Source organism: Sitodiplosis mosellana, unplaced genomic scaffold (genome assembly GCF_009176505.1).
Source record: "Sitodiplosis mosellana isolate CC-2019 unplaced genomic scaffold, AAFC_SMos_1.0 Smas_scaffold_20, whole genome shotgun sequence".
NCBI lineage: Eukaryota > Metazoa > Arthropoda > Insecta > Diptera > Cecidomyiidae > Sitodiplosis > Sitodiplosis mosellana.
Window position 1 is genome coordinate 811,687 of NW_022595262.1, and position 17,529 is coordinate 829,215.

General features: G+C 35.6%; 1 protein-coding gene across 19 annotated transcripts in view; it reads right to left on the minus strand.

Annotated features, from left to right (window-relative positions):
* LOC129568538 (sodium channel protein para) overlaps nucleotides 1-17,529 on the minus strand; it is a 79,101-nt gene that overhangs the window by 46,610 nt on the left and 14,962 nt on the right. For 9 of the 19 annotated variants that reach the window (XM_055446552.1, XM_055446541.1, XM_055446553.1 and 6 more), the window contains exons 3-7: nucleotides 17,120-17,239; nucleotides 16,896-17,005; nucleotides 16,693-16,778; nucleotides 14,924-15,120; nucleotides 7,578-7,610 (exon numbers count right to left, since the gene is read on the minus strand). In XM_055446552.1, the coding sequence (XP_055302527.1) occupies nucleotides 7,578-7,610; nucleotides 14,924-15,073 (183 nt within the window). In that variant the 5' untranslated portion in view covers nucleotides 15,074-15,120; nucleotides 16,693-16,778; nucleotides 16,896-17,005; nucleotides 17,120-17,239. The remainder of the gene's footprint in view (nucleotides 1-7,577; nucleotides 7,611-14,923; nucleotides 15,121-16,692; nucleotides 16,779-16,895; nucleotides 17,006-17,119; nucleotides 17,240-17,529) is intronic. The other 10 variants (XM_055446555.1, XM_055446554.1, XM_055446556.1 and 7 more) reach the window with 2 other exon arrangements.

Below are 17,529 nucleotides of genomic sequence, written 5' to 3' on the forward strand. Positions count from 1 at the left end.
TCTCTCTCTCTCTCTCTCTCTCTCTCTCTCTCTCTCTCTCTCTCTCTCTCTCTCTCTCTCTTTCTCTCTCGTTTTCGTTTCACATTTTCATATATTTGCAGAAAAACAGCAGTGGCAGAGTACGTGAGGTGTAGTCGAATGCGATGTATTATGTGAGTTTGACATGCAATTTGATTATGTTCTCTCGCTCTCTCTATTGCTTATCTTCACCACCATTTGCCAACTTTTTCGATATATGCGACTGCGAGCTGTGGCTGTGGCTGTTGTGTGTGGTCGTGGTGTGTCGTATTTGTCTGGGTGTTGTGTGTGGCCAACGAGCGTGTGAGAACGAGGCAAAATAAATGTAATATTTCCAGTTGAAACTGGATTCACAGTCGATTTTATATGTGCTCCGTGTGTAACAATGCCTCGTGGTGTGTATGGGCTATGTTATGGTATGACTGCCACACTGTTGCTGCAAGAGCATTACTACTAGCGACACCTAGTAGCACCGATAGTAAAATCCTGTGTGTTACAATGTATTTTTCAACACATTACAATCGGTGCCACCAGGATCGCCTGTGGTATATTGCTGTTGCAGCAACCTTGTGATGACTGCGGATTCAAACTTGAAAAATATAATAATGAAATGGCTACGGAAAGGAGCACGCATCGATCGATACCATATAACATACTTTCATGTGCCACACCTAATTAGTACTCTAGAGAACTACTTTGACTTTTCAAAGAGCAAAAAAAAAAACATAATAATAATAATAAAACAGCAGCGTATTGGAATTGAAGTAAAGCTTTATGGGATTTTTTCCCTGTATAAATGAAGTTTTGTGTCAAGAGAAATTTCATTCGTCCTCTTTTTCCTCTTTCTCGTTGTTTTGATCTCGTATGATACAAATAGTCAGGAATCTCCCCTTGGAATTTTTTTTCAAACGTTAGTTAGTTCTCAGCATAAAAAAATAAAATAAAAGCATGCTCGACTTTAGATGCGTATTGCGCTCTCGAATTCTTGCGCTTTGTTTCTTCTCTATTTGTCGCATTCGTATAAATGGCAACCAGCCCTGAAACATTTCGCTCGAAGCTGCAATTATGGTCACACACGCACACACACAGCAGATCCATTTATCGTCTGATTTACACAAGCTTGCGTTTGTGTGTGTTTGCTGTGGAAACATAACATATTATCGATTATGCTATTTTCAACGAATCAAATCAAGTAAATTGCGTGTATATTTCGAAAAGCGAACGCAATGCGTTAGCAAGCTAAAAATAATCAGTAATGCAAGATAAATGTGTCTTGGATACAGAAAAATCAAAAGAAACGGATCTAGTGTTGAAAATGCACATCACACACTACAACGCATCAACATCGAATCGATCGAATAGATTGTTCATTAAAATTTGATGTGGTTGCTATGCTGCTACCACTTTCAATACAGTTGCATTAAATTGTCATTGTTATCTTGTTGATGCACAACAGTCCGGGGAATCCATCAAAAATTATGAACTCAACCATTTCAAAGATAAAATGGATGACGTTGAAAAAGCCACACAATCGATTTTCCGACCAAATGAGTTTCGGTTTTTACGTTCTTAGCGAACGAGCGAGAAAGCGAGACAGAAGTTGCCATTTATCGTAAACGATGACTTTGATGACGACAACATTGATGATGATGTTGCTATAAATAACAGTAAATTGGGTGTAAAATTGCAATTGCAAAAAGATAGTATAGCCCATATGTGAGCGTGAGTACCTTCAATGTGCACATTTTTCGCCCTTGAGTGTATGTTTGCATGTGGCATCTTCAGACGAATATGATGCGTATCACGATATGAAACAGTGATTTTAATTACGATAAATGTGCTGTTATATCGGAGGCGACAAACATTAAATGCTCCTTTGAATGGCGATAGACTGGATATATATGAAAGAAACATTATATCTTGGCCTTTTGCTGCGTATGTTCAATTCAAAACATCGGCGTTTAAATGTGGCACTGATAAAATCCATCCGCTTTTGAGCGAGTCCATAAATTCCCAGACTGCTGAAGAAACTATCGCTATCACTATTGTTTTCATGTTTTTATCCGTTTTTCGATGTTGACGGTCACACATAAATATCTAGTAGCGTTTTATTCGCATTGGTCGTTTGAAATTCATGAGTCCAATGGTCGGGAAGCTTTGTATCAAGATAATAAAGTTTTCGTGTGCGTGTGTGTGTGTGTGCGTGTGTGTGTGTGTTGATGTCGATGGTTGTCGGCACAAAATTGGACAAATGTCAATGTCCATAGGTAAAACGAGTATGTGTTCGGATTTTTTAATTCGTTCAGTGTGGCTATACCAATAAAGTATCCGAAATGATAATAAAAGCAATCGGAATATTTCGTGACAGGACGGGAAATGACATGTGAGTTGAGACCAGAAGGATTGCGCCCAATGTTTGCCCGCCACACTCACAACATAATAAATGAATGAACACTTATTTGGAAACTAAACCAATTTATATGGGGTTCTTGTTCGTATATGACAGCACTATTTCATTCATTCCCTTCTTTCTTTCTCTACCTGTTTATTTATGAAGTTGCTGGCATATGGGCTTTTGTTTGCGTATGCGTTCATACATGAGAACATTTTGTTCATTATCTGAACTGGTGCCTAATATCTTTGTGCTCGTAAAATGTATTTTTTTTATTATGAAAACACTAACCAAACGGACCAATGTACGCAACTCATTGTCGTATGTTTTGCGTGAAAAAGTGACAATTTTCCAACGAAAACGTTGCAAAATATTTCATGGAGACATCATCGTTGTTGACCTTTTACATGGGAACATTTATGATGGTGGAACACGTGCGAAATGAACCTGTTAAATCGATCACTTTCCAAATTAAAATCATTCACCTTTTTGCCATAGCGACCGACTCTCGTCTTCTATTCAATTGCTAAATTTGCTTTATGACAATGAATAAATTATTACTCACGCTCACACTCACAACATTCAAAATAGTAATCGGATCGATTAAATGTAAACGCACTGTTCTTTTCCATTTAAATGAAAGAACGATAATCAAAAGTCAATTATCGAAAGCATGACAAGAAAAAACAAATAAACAGAACGTAATAATTGGAGTCAATCATTATGGCTTAATGACTTGAGTACGAAAAAAAACATGTTTTCAATTCTTGAAACTAAAATAAACATGTTCATGGAATAAAAATATGTATTGTCTAAAAATAATTGTGTTTGGCAATTGGTTCTTGATTGTCATATCTATTGACTAGATCGAGAGGAGAGTAAGTTCATCTGACTTTGTTGTGAAAGAGAAGAGTAAGTTTCTTTCGACTCAAAAATGGTTAAAGGCGAGTATGTTCATTTTTGGCGGGTCCTCGCGGTTTTCCACGGTTTCCGCGGAACTGATAAGAGATAACGATTTGGTGTCTTCGGCAAAGTTGTAGCACTCGAGGTCTTCTATAATCTTGCTGAAGTCAGTTATCTCTTATCTCTTATCAGCTCCGCGAAAAGCGCGAAAAATGATAAGAAAAAAAAAGTTCTATATAAAATTTGCTTTTTTATGTGCGCGATTTGCGCGCAACTGATAAGAGATAAGAGATAGATGTCTTCAGCAATGTTAAAGAAAACCTCAAGTACTACAACTTTGCCGAAGACACCATGTTGTTATCTTTTATCAGTTTCGCGGAAACCGTGAAAAACCGCGGAGGCTAGACGGGATGCCAACATACTTCCTTTTAACGCAGATAGAATCAACAGAAATCATACTCTCCTCTTTCAAAATATATTAGAATTTTTTCACATACTCTCCTCTCGATCTAGTCAATAGATATAACAATCAATTCAAATGATCCCAAATTATTTCATAATAACGACAGTGAACGGAGAGTCTTATCAGCTCATTTTTGGTTTGTTATCAATTGTGCATATTGGCAGCACCGCCACACGCTCTCCGATCCATCAACAAATTAGTAAGATCAATTTCAAATCCGCTTGATTGGCGTTTTAGCCTCTAATTGCATAAACGGTGCGCAACGATTCGGGGTTCAAGTTTACTGTTACTGTTACGGCTGTTTCTTCTTTTTTTGTGGTTTAATGTTTTACGTCGATACAGTGACGGTTTTTCTCCACCAAGCACATACAGCCCGGATGATAGGTCCTTGGAATGCTGTACACGTATCAACGTAAAATGTAATTCAATGCTATATGTATGTACACGGTGCGGGGTCTCATACATCGAAAGTCACGCACATATTTGCGCAATTACGAGTAAAATCCTTCTTTACTCATTGAAATGTATCCGACCAACACTTTTCGCAATGCGATAAATATTGTTTCCGACACAAGACCATCGCCACACCCATTCCCTGATCCGAACTGTGTGCGTGTGTGTGTGTTTGTATGTGTGTGATGTAAACTTGACGATTTTGAATGAAGAAGAAAGGAAAAATAACTCAAATATCCGATTTCAGATTGAGAGTATTGCAAAGAAATTAACACCGACGAAACGTGAGCCAATCAACTTACGGCACTTTATCACATTGAAGAACTGCTTCGATGCAAGAATTGAATGTTGGCGCGGTTAATCAAATGAATTTGACGACACAATGCCTCTACGACTAATCATCAAACCATTTATTGAGCTCACGCTCCTGTATTTTCAACAAAAGTAATAAAAATTGATTTTTGTTCGCATTCGACTCGAACCGTAGAACAACCAAAGTTCATTGAAATATTAGAACCTGTCATATCTGAGTGACTTAGCTAGAGGGCAATAGTGAAAATACAAGGAAAGTAAAGAATACCTATTTTTTCTGTGTTTTTTACAAAACGATATGACTTCCCATCACTTTTATAAAATGGCTGGATTCTCAAATATATACTAAATATACAGAGTTTCATCTTTTAAACGGATTTTCAGATTTTAAAATAGCAAGACGATTTTTTAGTAATTTGGATGGAGGAAATTTCGATGAAAACTGAATTATATGTGTTTGGTCCATTAAGCTATATGTTTTTGTTCTGAAATTTGCTCTATGTTGGAAATAGAAAAGCGAAAGCGACAAAAGAATTACAATAAATTATGTAAATTTTGCCAGTGACGTCGTACGCACACACTAGCCATGCATGCTTTGGGTAATGCGATTTTCGATAAAAATCGGCAGACGTGCTGAATCCCATCAAAGAACTATTGATCCGGATGTAATTTTCGCCGGGGGCCAGCCATACATATCGGTACAGCTACACACAGAACGTTATCGCCATATCGAATTGTTTTGTAGCAGAGAAATTCATTTGGTCGATAAATCGTATTGAATTTGCTTGTTCTCACACCCACGCTCCCAGAAGAATGAGTTTACGCTGGAAAGAATAAAGCTGACGCTACAACTCTCGAATCGACTTATCGACTCGAGTGCGGCGTTGACCATTCAGATTGATAACCTTTTATTTGCATTTCTTTCACATTCCCTTTCAGTCGATGGACGAAAATCAAAAATATCTCAAAAGCTTCGCTGCCATAGCATTGAAAAGCGTATAAAAACAGATTATTTTACCATGGAATCGTACGAAAGCACGATTTCTGAAGGAATCGAAATAGAAAAGGCAAGCAGAGTAAGAAAAATAAGATTAAAAAAAAAAGAAATGCATAATAATTACAAGTTAAAAAGCAATCGAAAATAAGGACGTAAGCGTGGACAAAGCCAGGAAAGTGAACTGGGTCATGATGCCATATAACGACTGATCGAATTTTGATTCAAAATATATAACAATAACATTTTTCTCCGGACCCAAGGCTGATGGCTCAATTCACCCACCACAGAAAAAAAGCAAGGGAAGAAATAAATAGACAAAATGGAGTAGCAAACGTAATTTACACCAGCTTAATGTTCTCTACTAAATGATAAGGTTCATGTAGATTTTATGTGTGTGTTTTTTTTGTTCTTGTTGTTTATTGGTTTAAGGCATTCGTTTTATGTGTATATGTATGTATATGTGTGAGTATATATGTGTGAGTATGTGTGCGTGTGTGTGTGATTAGAGTTGGGTTTTGTGTATACACCTATAGGTGTTGAATGTACAAATGTGCTTAATCAGGCAATTTCGGGCAATGGAAAATAACAAGCAATTCAGTAAATGTGATTTAGAGAGAGAAAGAGACACAGAGATAGAAAAGCTGAGAAAATAGGTGAAATAAAATGCAATAAAATATATGAGAAAATTCGAGAAACTTCTGCAGTGAAGTGAGTGCCAATATGTTTTGTGAAATTCGATCAGGGAATTTCACACACAGCTTCTAAGAATCGTCTAACGAAGCGTTGATTGACATCGATTGACGTCGAAATTGTTGTTTCAAATGAATTGACGGTCATTATTATCGAAAGGTGAAGGCTTAATTTCAGTCTATCAATTTAATTACAGTTGAATCTCATCCAATTTCTTGATTTTTCCTCTTTGGATAGTTTACCATCTTCAATTACATTAAGTTGTGGGTTAATAAATTTTTGTAATAGACACTGTGTGTGTGTTTTGTGTCCCGCCCGGTTCGAATACGCACAACAATTTATATAGAACACTATATATTCTATTCTAGATTGAAAATGAAGCTAGAACATTCGAAATGCGTATTTTTGATAGTTTTGTTTACGTGGTGCGGTTTGATCAGGAAAAACAATCAGTACATATTTGTATATATAACAAAATTTGAGAGATAACCTGGGCCCGATGCTCAACCTGCACAAGCGATAAACTGACAAACGCCAGCTACACAAGAGTCAACTCTGAAAACTGCCATCTTCAGTTACACAAACATATCGAATCGCTTAAGGTCATCAAGAGCACCGGCGACAGACTTTCTCTACTTGCTTGCTTGTTCATAATGTAGTCAAACTTTTCAAGCGGCAGAGCAGTGTTTTTGTGTTCGTGTTTTTTGTGTGTGAATTTGTAATTTGTGTTGTACAATAAAAACTTTTATTATTTATAATTAAAAAAAATTGTATATTAAATGTCCAAAAAACAGTACTTGAATGGTTCTAGAAGGGTGCCTAAAAATTTGAATTGAATACAAACAAATGATATTGTTAAAATCTCGAGTCAAAAAGTAGTCATTTCATTCGCTCACTAGGAAAATCGTCTAATGCAAACCATTTGCCGAAAAAATTAATTTTCATTAAAAGAGTTTGATACAAAAAATATGCTTTTTCCATCTAAAAGGCTAGAATTATAAATTGGTAAACAGCCAAGCCTTGCTATAAGAACAGAAACAACCAAAAAATAAAGAGAGAAAAACGATAAAAGGAAATAACAAACGCGCGATATGCAAAATGCTTGCTGCTGTTTCTTCTGATGTTGTTTTTTGTTTTTGTTTTTTTTTTGTTTGCATCCAAATTTAATGCAAAAAAAATTATTCTTGCGTTGGCTTTGATTTAATCCGGTTGTGTTATTTTGAGTGTGTTTTTGTGTTTGTGAGGAAAAAAAAGTTTTAAGAAAATGTGTTTTGTCTTCCTTTTTTCTAGCAAACGTGTACGTAAAAGTAAGTAAAATGGATTTTAAAACACTATGGAAAAAGTCTTACTTCTTTTTGCTTTTTCTTTCGCCCATATTGTGGCTGAAAAATGCGGAAAAAGGGTTTTTTATCAACATCAATTATATATAAACGGAAGGGCTGGCTAGGCTAGGCTGGCTACATTGAACTGGATGCGCTTATATGAAAATCTATCTTCTTTTGTGCTGTTTCTCGATGAACTGTCCAATTTCTTTTTTTTAAGTTAACCAAAAATCCATGGGATTTTCTTTTTTGATCGTGATGATTTTGAAAGAGTATGTTCTTTTATGATAAAAATAAAAATGAAATTTGACAAACGAAACAAAAAATGTATGCCCTAATTAAAATATTAAAACCCTTCGCGATGGAAATGGACATGTTGTGCATATTTTTGTTGTTATTGTTGAATGAAGACGATATTATGAGCTTGTGATTTTATTTTGTGTTTTCTGAACTTGTGTCGGTGTGTGTTTGTATGTGTTTTGATGAAACTGTTTCTTGAATTCCATATGCGTTCCCATGCTTGGAAAAAGCATTGGAGAAATATAACAAATGGCAGCGCATCATTTTCATGAGCACACCCCCCCCCCCCAAATTAATGGGACGCTTTTTTTTCTCCCACTACTTAAAAAAGCTGTACCCATGCTCTTCAAATCAGGCCGAAAGTCTTTTGTTACTCCTAATTTTTCTTTTCAAACTGCTTAAGAGACTGTCCTTCGGGTTCTTTTGAGATGGAGCTATGGACGGAAATCGCGGCTTTTGTTTTGCTTATCATTAATTTTAATTGCTAATTTCGGCTGGGATAAGTTGATTTTGTGCTTTTCATCTCTTTACGACGCCGAATACCACGTTCTTCGAAACAGAATCACCAAATAACTTTTCGAATGGTTTTTCGATTCGTTTCGTTTAAAAGTTCACATTCTGTGAATACATAAAAATATCGTTTGTATTTCGATTGCATTAAAATTTCACAGCGTTATTGTTTGTGATTTCCTTGGACAAGGCTCGTTTGCTCGTCGCTTATTCGCTGTACAGTCGTTTTTTTTGCCAAATAGCCCCAGTAAAAGTGCCGACTTTTTAAAATAAACGATTCCGAAAATATAAATTGTTTTGGCTAGAAAATCGAGTCGGGTAATGGAAGTTTGATTACACTTGGCACGTTAAAAACACACGCACGCCATGGAAACTGACAATTGCCATTGGCAACGAAAACGACACAACTAAAGCGGCAGCGGCCAACGCTAGTGTCTTCATTGGTACTGAAATGCTAGCTGAAATGTCGTCGTCGTTGTCGTCATCATGGCATTTCAAAAACATTGTGCTTGTCGTTGCTTTATTTTCAACAAAAGAAATCGATTTAATGAAATACCACGAATCCTTTATCGCCGAAGGTTGTTTGAAACAAGACAATGAAATGCAAAAGTACGATTCTTGTAGAAAAAAGTGTTGTCAACATATTTTCGACGATAGGACATGAATGTTTCAGCATGAAAAAGAGTATAATATATTGAGAAGAGGATTGAAGGTGTCAATACTAAACTATTTTATGCATGTTCACGTTCATTTTACCAACACAATTAGTATTACTGTCAACTACCCGTCATAAATTCCGTGTGCGATACGTTGCAAAATAAAAATGGGTTTTATCCCAGATTCACTTTTCCCAAGCACATAGACACAGAGAGAGCGAGCTCATGTTGTCGTTTAGCGCTTTTCTTTTATTCCAGCTTTCCAATATGTGCTATCACTTTTGCATATTGGAATGGCTTTGGATCGGGCGACAGATGTTTGTTATAGGGATTCCTATTTAAGGCATTTCAACAATTGCGTTTTCTCGGAAACATCAAACGTAAATACACTTAAAATGAAAAGCGCTGAACGTTGAAAAGAAAATAATAATCGTAATAATTCTCTGTCGTGGTTTTTTTCTTCTTCTTTACTTTTGTCGCGCTTAAACGCGAAACAAGTGACAACATGATACGCTTCAGTGTACACAAACGGAATATGAATTTCCTGCGTGAAACTAAGCACAGGATATTATTTTCTCTTTTTTCTTTTAATTTTCAGCCCACGATCAAATTGAATGCAATCGGACTGGGGCATGTTAAACCTGTCGGTGATGCATAGGTTTAATATTGGCCATGCTTAAGCCACTGAAAATGTCCAAGTCCATACAATGTTTCTTTCGACGATTTTTCTTTCTCGCGCTTGAAGCGCATAGGAAATTATGTTACATCAGACAATATGATTTGGGGCACGATGCAAAAAAAGGGATTTCCATTGAGGACAAATGCTTAATTTCCTCACGTCTTCAGAACGTTCCCATTTGCAACGAAAAGCAATCGAATTTTAATGAACGAATCGAATCACAATTCTGAATTTATACCTTTGTCAAATGGAGTTTCAAAATGTGCAGTCTGAGTGTGTTCTTGCAAAGTTACCCTTCATTTCAATGATCAAGACTTAGTAAAAATCCACTTTTACGTGGCATATTTCATCTATTTTTTAAGCTGCAATAAAATCCCATCAGTCTGAAAATCGATAATCCATTGAGACGTTATGCAGATTTTCTTTTTCAATACCATGTTGGTTTTATGATTCCGGTTATTTTATGGTTTGCATTTCTATATGAACGAAAAAAAGTGGTTTTGATACCAGAAACGTATCTCAAAGGTATAATCGAACGGTGTTTTTTTTACAAAATATTCATGTGTTACTACGCAAATATGTTCGATTCCAACGAAGATACATAATTTCAATGTTACAGCACCCAAAGGTGGCACAAGTATGTAATGTAAACAAGTAAAAGCTTTTCAATTCACTCATTTCTAGCATGTGAAAGCCCCCTTGCTTTTGTGGCGTCACTATTCTTTTCGAAACTGCGACCACCAATCATAAAATATGGATAAGCTTGCGTACCCGACGCCATTTCGCTGGGTCGAAACACACAAAGTGCTTGAATTCAATTGAACGTTTAAATTTTTTATCCAAAAAAATCGCTTGGAAATAGTGAAAAAGCCATGTTTTGCGTAGAGCCGACTTTATAAGTGTGTTTGTATGCGCTTTTTTTTAAAAAGCGAAATTTGAAGTGAAGCAATATTCATTTGGGAAAAAACGGCTATTTGCTGTACTTGTTTGAAATTATGTTCAACACCATATCCAGTTAAACATTAAATAGACTCACTGTGTTGTCTCTCGTAAATGTGGCCTGAAATGCCGAACAATTTACAGTTCCGCTGAAGTGTATTCACATTGTGTAATTCCGGGCTGTAAAGATGTTAAATCTTCCAATAAATTGCGAGAAGTCTATCTTCTGCGATTTGCAAATGGTATTATGTGATTCCCTAAACACGATACATTTTTAATTTGTGTCCCTGTTTGAAGACGATTGGTGGAATTTCAAGCCTTTGCAAGGCTTATATTTCTTAAGAGTTTTCTTCGCTTTGAAACACTTCGAAGTATAACTTTTCGGAGACTCTGGTTCGATACAAACTATAGTATTCCGGGAATTCCCTTCACTTTTTGGTTGGGGAATTCTTTCGATTTCTGAAATATGCACACGTATCAGTAACTGTCCTCAAAATAAGCAAATAATGGTTTGAGTTCCTGGAATCAATCAATTGCACGTAATATATTATTAGCATGCATCAAGATACCCGAAAAGACTGAAAAAGATTTAGCTCGCTTTGTGACAAAGATTTGATTTCGACAAACTCATCAAAATTCTCTTCACAGTTTTAACAAGAGCCCACAAAGTTAAGTAATTGGTTTTTGAACACTTGCGAATGATTACTTCGCATATTGGCAATTATTTTGTGAACCGAAACAAAAAACAAAACCAAATAAATAAGAAAAAATGGTGGGAACTGCGTTTGTGTATAGTTTTTTTTTCGGAAAATATACGAGTTCGGATGAATTGTTGTTGTGTGGAGCGTATTATTCGGACGAGCAACACAAAAAATGAACGAAAACTGTTGACTGCCAACATAAAAAAAGGGTAAACAATGATGAGAGTGAATTACATATATACGAATTTTGTAAACAAATAGGGGGAAAAAAAGGTCAAACAATCGATAGGCCAATTATCAACAAACACACATAGAGAAAGGAAATTTGCATAAAACATCGATTAAATGCCAATTTAAACCATTCATCGAATTCAAATTTGCGGGTGCAACAATCAATTTAATTAAGCAAATGAAAAATGAACCTGGAAAAAGCGTGATAAATGAAAATACAGAGGCCACATGGAATGGAGTGAAAAATGATTGGTTTTCAGTTCAATTTGTCAAAAACTTTGCACGACACCGCAGCACATAGCTGAGTTATGAGCGTTACGGCCGAATGGAAATTCAACAAGTTTTAACAGGAAAATATGGGAGTTTTACATCTATCCAGAAATACACTGTCTAATTAATAACGTCTTTCGGACAGCTGGTGCTCTTCAAAAATACTTAAACTGCAACGAAATACATCTTTCTTTCCAAGTCATGGGAATTAGTGTTCTTCATAGCATATCGTATGAAGTAACAGTAATAATTTTAGAATTTCAATTGATAAAAGCGTTTGGTGGTGTAGTAATACTTCAATGTAAGTAATAATGAGTCAATTTTATCATATTGATTGACAAGGCGTTCACGTAAAATTTGAAATAATAAGCCGTGATGGCTTCCATTCATGATATGCATCTACTTTCATTTTATCCTTAATAATGCGCTTGATTAATGGAGCACAAATGTGGAGAGCGCTACAAATTGTTGAGCAGAGTTGAAGAAAGTAAGCTTATATACAACAAAAGAAGGAGCAAATGTTGAAAAATAAAAGATATAATGATTGCATGTTCTACTTCTGATTGATGCTGTCGCAGTTTATCAGTCACGATGGTTACGCGGTTCGCCTTCATTCTTTATATCATCGTGCAAAGCAATTATTATATTTTGCACTTTCTTCGTTTGCATTGCGTCAGACGGTGCACCCGTCTATCTTGGTGCATAAATTTGTCTTTATTCGCTCATCGTCTTTATTTATTAATATTTTTTTCCTTGTCTCTTTCCATTTGGGTGGCATGTTCACGTTCCGTTGTTCGACCATATTTCAGTGGTATATGTGAATTTGAAAACCATTATTTCAGCTGCTTCGTACGCATACACCATAGTAAATGGAAGAAAAACGCCCTACATGCGGATAAAAAGGTATACACTAGAGTGTCTTATATACGCCGTACCAAGTGAAAATGTGTATTTATGGTGTTTGTAAATTATTTAGTGTCGCTATTTTCGTGTTTTCATTGTATTCTTCGTTCGAATTTTTGTAGATGAATGTGGCAATGCCACATTGTGGCACTCTTGATTTGCCCAATTCTTATATCATTTGCCTCACATTAGATACGTTTATTTCGACGCAATTTCATTTCGAAATCAACTGGATTCTACAGATATTTTACTCGAGGACTATTTTCGTTGGTAAACTCAAAATTCAACTGCTGTGATTTATTAATTTCAAAGCCACGGAAATTTCTTCGACAACAAGTCGAAAATATGCCCAATTGAAAATGTTTCGGGAAATTTTCCACCGCACAGTACACACACACCTGGTGACCGAAATCAAAATGTGCTCAAATTGGAAACAAAACATCAATTGAAGTCTTGTCGTCATTGTCACAAAACCAGATTGAACAAACAATTACAAATTATGGCCAAACAAAACCGAATGAACTTATGCGGTTTGAAGCTTAAACCAATTTGAGCTCAACACAGGGCGTCGTATGAAACATTGAAACAAACACTGGTTTTCTATGTATACATACCCATCATAAAGCCATTCGGTATGGCGAGTTCATTTTATGTACGTAGTTGCAAACGAGAAATAAAATCGGAAAATGCAATTTAATCAAAATAATTACGAGCGTTGTGGTCGCCGCGTGCGTGCTGTGGCTTATCCATTTTTCGACAGGCGACATTCGATTTCGATGAAATATTATAGCAATCAATAAACATATTGCTTATTTATGGGCAACATAAAGTGTCGATCCATAAAATTGATACTAATTATACGTCACTTTGCCGTTTTCCATCTTCGACGACCGAAATATACACAACGCTCTCCGGAATATTAAGTGCCTGCACGAAGTTTGTAATGATATCTTATCAATTTTAATGAAATATTTCGGATCGAACAACTGAACGCTTTTTCGAAATTAAATTCGATTTTTAATGCCATCCCGAAAGTTGTTGTTATTTTCTTCATAAAATATCAATGGCTTTATTTCAGCCATAAGTTGTACATCGATATGATATTTCTCTATGTTAGAATGAGGGTATAAAAAAAAATCCAAAAACCATCAATTTACGGATATAATTTCAATATTTTAGCCGAAAAAAGTATTTAGTGTCAATCGATACGCTGAAATAGTTCTTAAACAGGAGGTTTTAAATCGAGCAACCGCCTATTTTTTCTGAAAGAAAAACCGAGGAATTTCATTTGACGCGCTCAAACTCACATATTTTCCAAAAATAACAGGAGAATATCCATTTTGCCCTAACTATTATTTCCAACAGGAAAAAAAGATAGAAAACTATTCACAATGGATCAGAGTTATGTAAAATACAGAGAGGTCCGTATATGATGTGTGAAACAGGAGAGATTCACAAATGAAAAATTCATTGGCGAAAAAATGATAGCGTTTCAAGAATGTGGTGAATGTGATGATGAATTGGTATGTGAGAGAAATATGGGGATGAAACACACATAAAAACACGTGGTAAATGTCTCAACGAAAAAAAAAGTTAAATGCGAAATTAATATTATAAGTTTAATTAAAGGACATTTTTTCTAATTCGGATCACTGTCACAGTTGCTGTTTGGCACTTTGTCATTTATTCAAAACCGAAGTCTACCGAGATGGGTTGGGGTGGTTGTGAGGAGAAGTGCACCATGACAGTGAGACGAATTAAAAAAGTATATCCTGCGTATATTGGATAATCATATATCAGTATTAATATTCTTAAGGATTAATATGTCAGTTGTAATGGTGTAAAAATAATCCTATCAAACAGTTCAGTCACTTATAACATGTTATAAATTATTATTAATATTTTTTTTCGTAAATATGTTTAACGTAATTCTTGGTACTTGTAATGAGCACGCACACATATAAATACTTCTTACTTATATAATAATAAAAATAGACATATAAAAGAGAAGAGATTATATATATATATATATATACGTATATATAAGGCATTTTCTGTTTGTTTGTACAGTTATACAGGAATGAGAGTACACAGAAAATATAATATATATATATATATTGATACACAGAGAGACATAGATAGAGACAGAGGGCACACGACATGAACAAAAATTTAGATGCTTACTACCTCTCCTTCGGCTCTTTTCCTTTCCAACTCTTTTAGTTTACGTTGTTCCTCAGCAATACGACCTTGGATTACGACTAATGATTCGCGGGTGAAGGGACGGAACAAGCAGCGTTCTTCCTCGGATATCGAACTTAAATCGTCTATCATTTTCTATAACCAACCCAATGAATAAAGTGCCTTATTCAAACCAAGGCCTAAAATTGAATCAAATCAAAACAAACGAAAAAAAAACAAATGGGAGAGACAGAGAGGGAGAAAAAAAAAGAACCAATCAAATTAGTCAAAATGTCGATAGAACTATGAACGACGATATATGGACGTTTTGAGTGTGTTGTGCTTGTGTGAATTGACAGCTAGTTTTTGTTATGTTTTTTTTTTAAATGTTTTTCTTTGGAATTGTCACACGCTATCTTTGATGCACTCTTATAATGTACACGTAATTAAATTGTCATTATCTCATCTTCAATTTGAATGCGAACGGTCATTTTCGGCTCGTCACAAACCAATTAAGTAATGAAAATGGACGAAAGGTCAACACGAAAAACCATGTGCTGTCGCTGCCACCAGATTGAAGCTCATAATTCTTTTTCTTCTTCTTTTTTTCCGATGCACGTCGTCTGGTTTAGAGTGACCAAAATGACTATTTTGCCCGAAACGCTTAATGGTTTGATACTGGGGATTTTGGATGCCAAAAGAAATGCGGAAACATGAAAAGTTTAATATAATTTTCCGCACTTAATGACCTCAATACCAACAGTGCAGCTGGCAAAAACCCATATTTTTTAACTACATTTTATATGCAAATTTCGACCAGGGCTGGAGAATTACAAACGACGCATATACTGCCATTTATGTGGCGCTCAGAGCTAAAGAGAAAATTCGATTAATTATGCATTAAATCAACTTTTTCTCATTTTAAGTTCTGCTTTGCTATTTACGCCAAAGTGTTTTTCTACCAATGGTTCACACAACAATCTAAACTATTTTAACTCAATTTACGGAACAAAGCACTTTATTGCATTAATGAAGAAAATAACTGGCTGCAGCTACTGATTCGATTAATTTTCCGTTGCACAGCAAAAGAAAGTACGATGAAATTTAGTGCATTTATTAAAATGGTTTCAAGCTGACGAAATTGAAGAAAAACTTGTTTCATTACAAATGATACATATATTTTCTTCAAACTGTGCGATGAAAATGCAGCTAGTTCACGTTTCAGTACTTTAATTTATGTTTGTTAACTGAACTGAATGCGAAGCGTTGACATGTAAACGTGTTGTGGACAGAGAGATAATACGCCTACACAACAATATGTATGAATGAAATTCTTCCTAAGAAACGAAATATGATTGACATAGTGTTCACTGATAAACAAACAGTAGTCTTATTAATTCAGTTAGCTTCGAATGCTTATGTACTTCTTGGAGCGGTGTGTACATTCGCCTCAGCTAGAGAGAGAGAGAGAAATAAAATTTGCTGAAAACGAAGAATTTCCAGTGAAATGAAGAAAAGTAGAACTCTCCCGCTCTCTCTCTCTCTCTCTCTCTCTCTCTCTCTCTCTCTCTCTCTCTCTGGTCTTGTCAACGTGTAAAAGTTTTTTTTCTGCTTCGCTGAAATTGAGTTAAATGTTTCTTCTATTGAATGAGTTTTGTCAATGTTGGCTTTGTCGTCTTGTTTCTTATGTTTCACAAATGGATTGAATTAAATGGAAAGACATACATGGCAAAGAAATGACAATGGTTAATGGAATGGATTTGTTGAATTACCTGCTAACAATGATGTATTGAAGGGGCACGAAGCAGGCCTCCACTTAAGTGTGGGAACAACGGCTGGCTCGGGCCCCACGAGCTAACTGCATTGCGCAAGCATGCAAAGGAATGAATAAAATTCAAGAGTTTTTTTTTCAAATTAAAATTGTAATTGTAAATGTTTATTTAAAAAAAATTATTTTTTTTGTTCCATAACTCACCTGTCGTTCGAATAGGAATCAGGATCGCGGCAAATTTAGTCACAGTAGTTTCACGACAACAACTGGGACTCGAAACAATCCAGTGGCCAACAATTTTTCTCATGACCGCCCTATGAAGGAAAGAAAAAGATGAAAGAAATTCGATTATGTAATAATCCAAGGGGGATCCCTAAATTCGATTCGAAGAATCAGAAATGAGAACCAGTGCGGTGTTGTTCACATACATGTGGTACATGAATATTGCTGGAGTTGAATTTCAACTATGTTTGAGGCGTCATGGTGAATGGACGCCGTCTTTTCGTAGTCGACAATCAAATCAAAATGACGCTACGCTTCAACGGCCACTGCAAGAAAAAAATGATGAAAGTAAATTAAATCGCGAAATATACCAATTTTAATTGAAAATTTGTTCCGCTCACACAGTCAAGAAGATGTCGAATCATTCGTTCATTTGTTGCTGTATTGCAACAACGGACAACTTTTTGGCACATTTGCTACCGAAATAAAAATACAAAGTTGAAAACAGAAAACCAGAATCCGATTTGCATTTTAATTTTATGTATTTCGTTTTTTGATGTGCTACGCCATTTCGGAGAGCATCGAGAAGGTTCATGGAATGAAGGAATCAGCATTG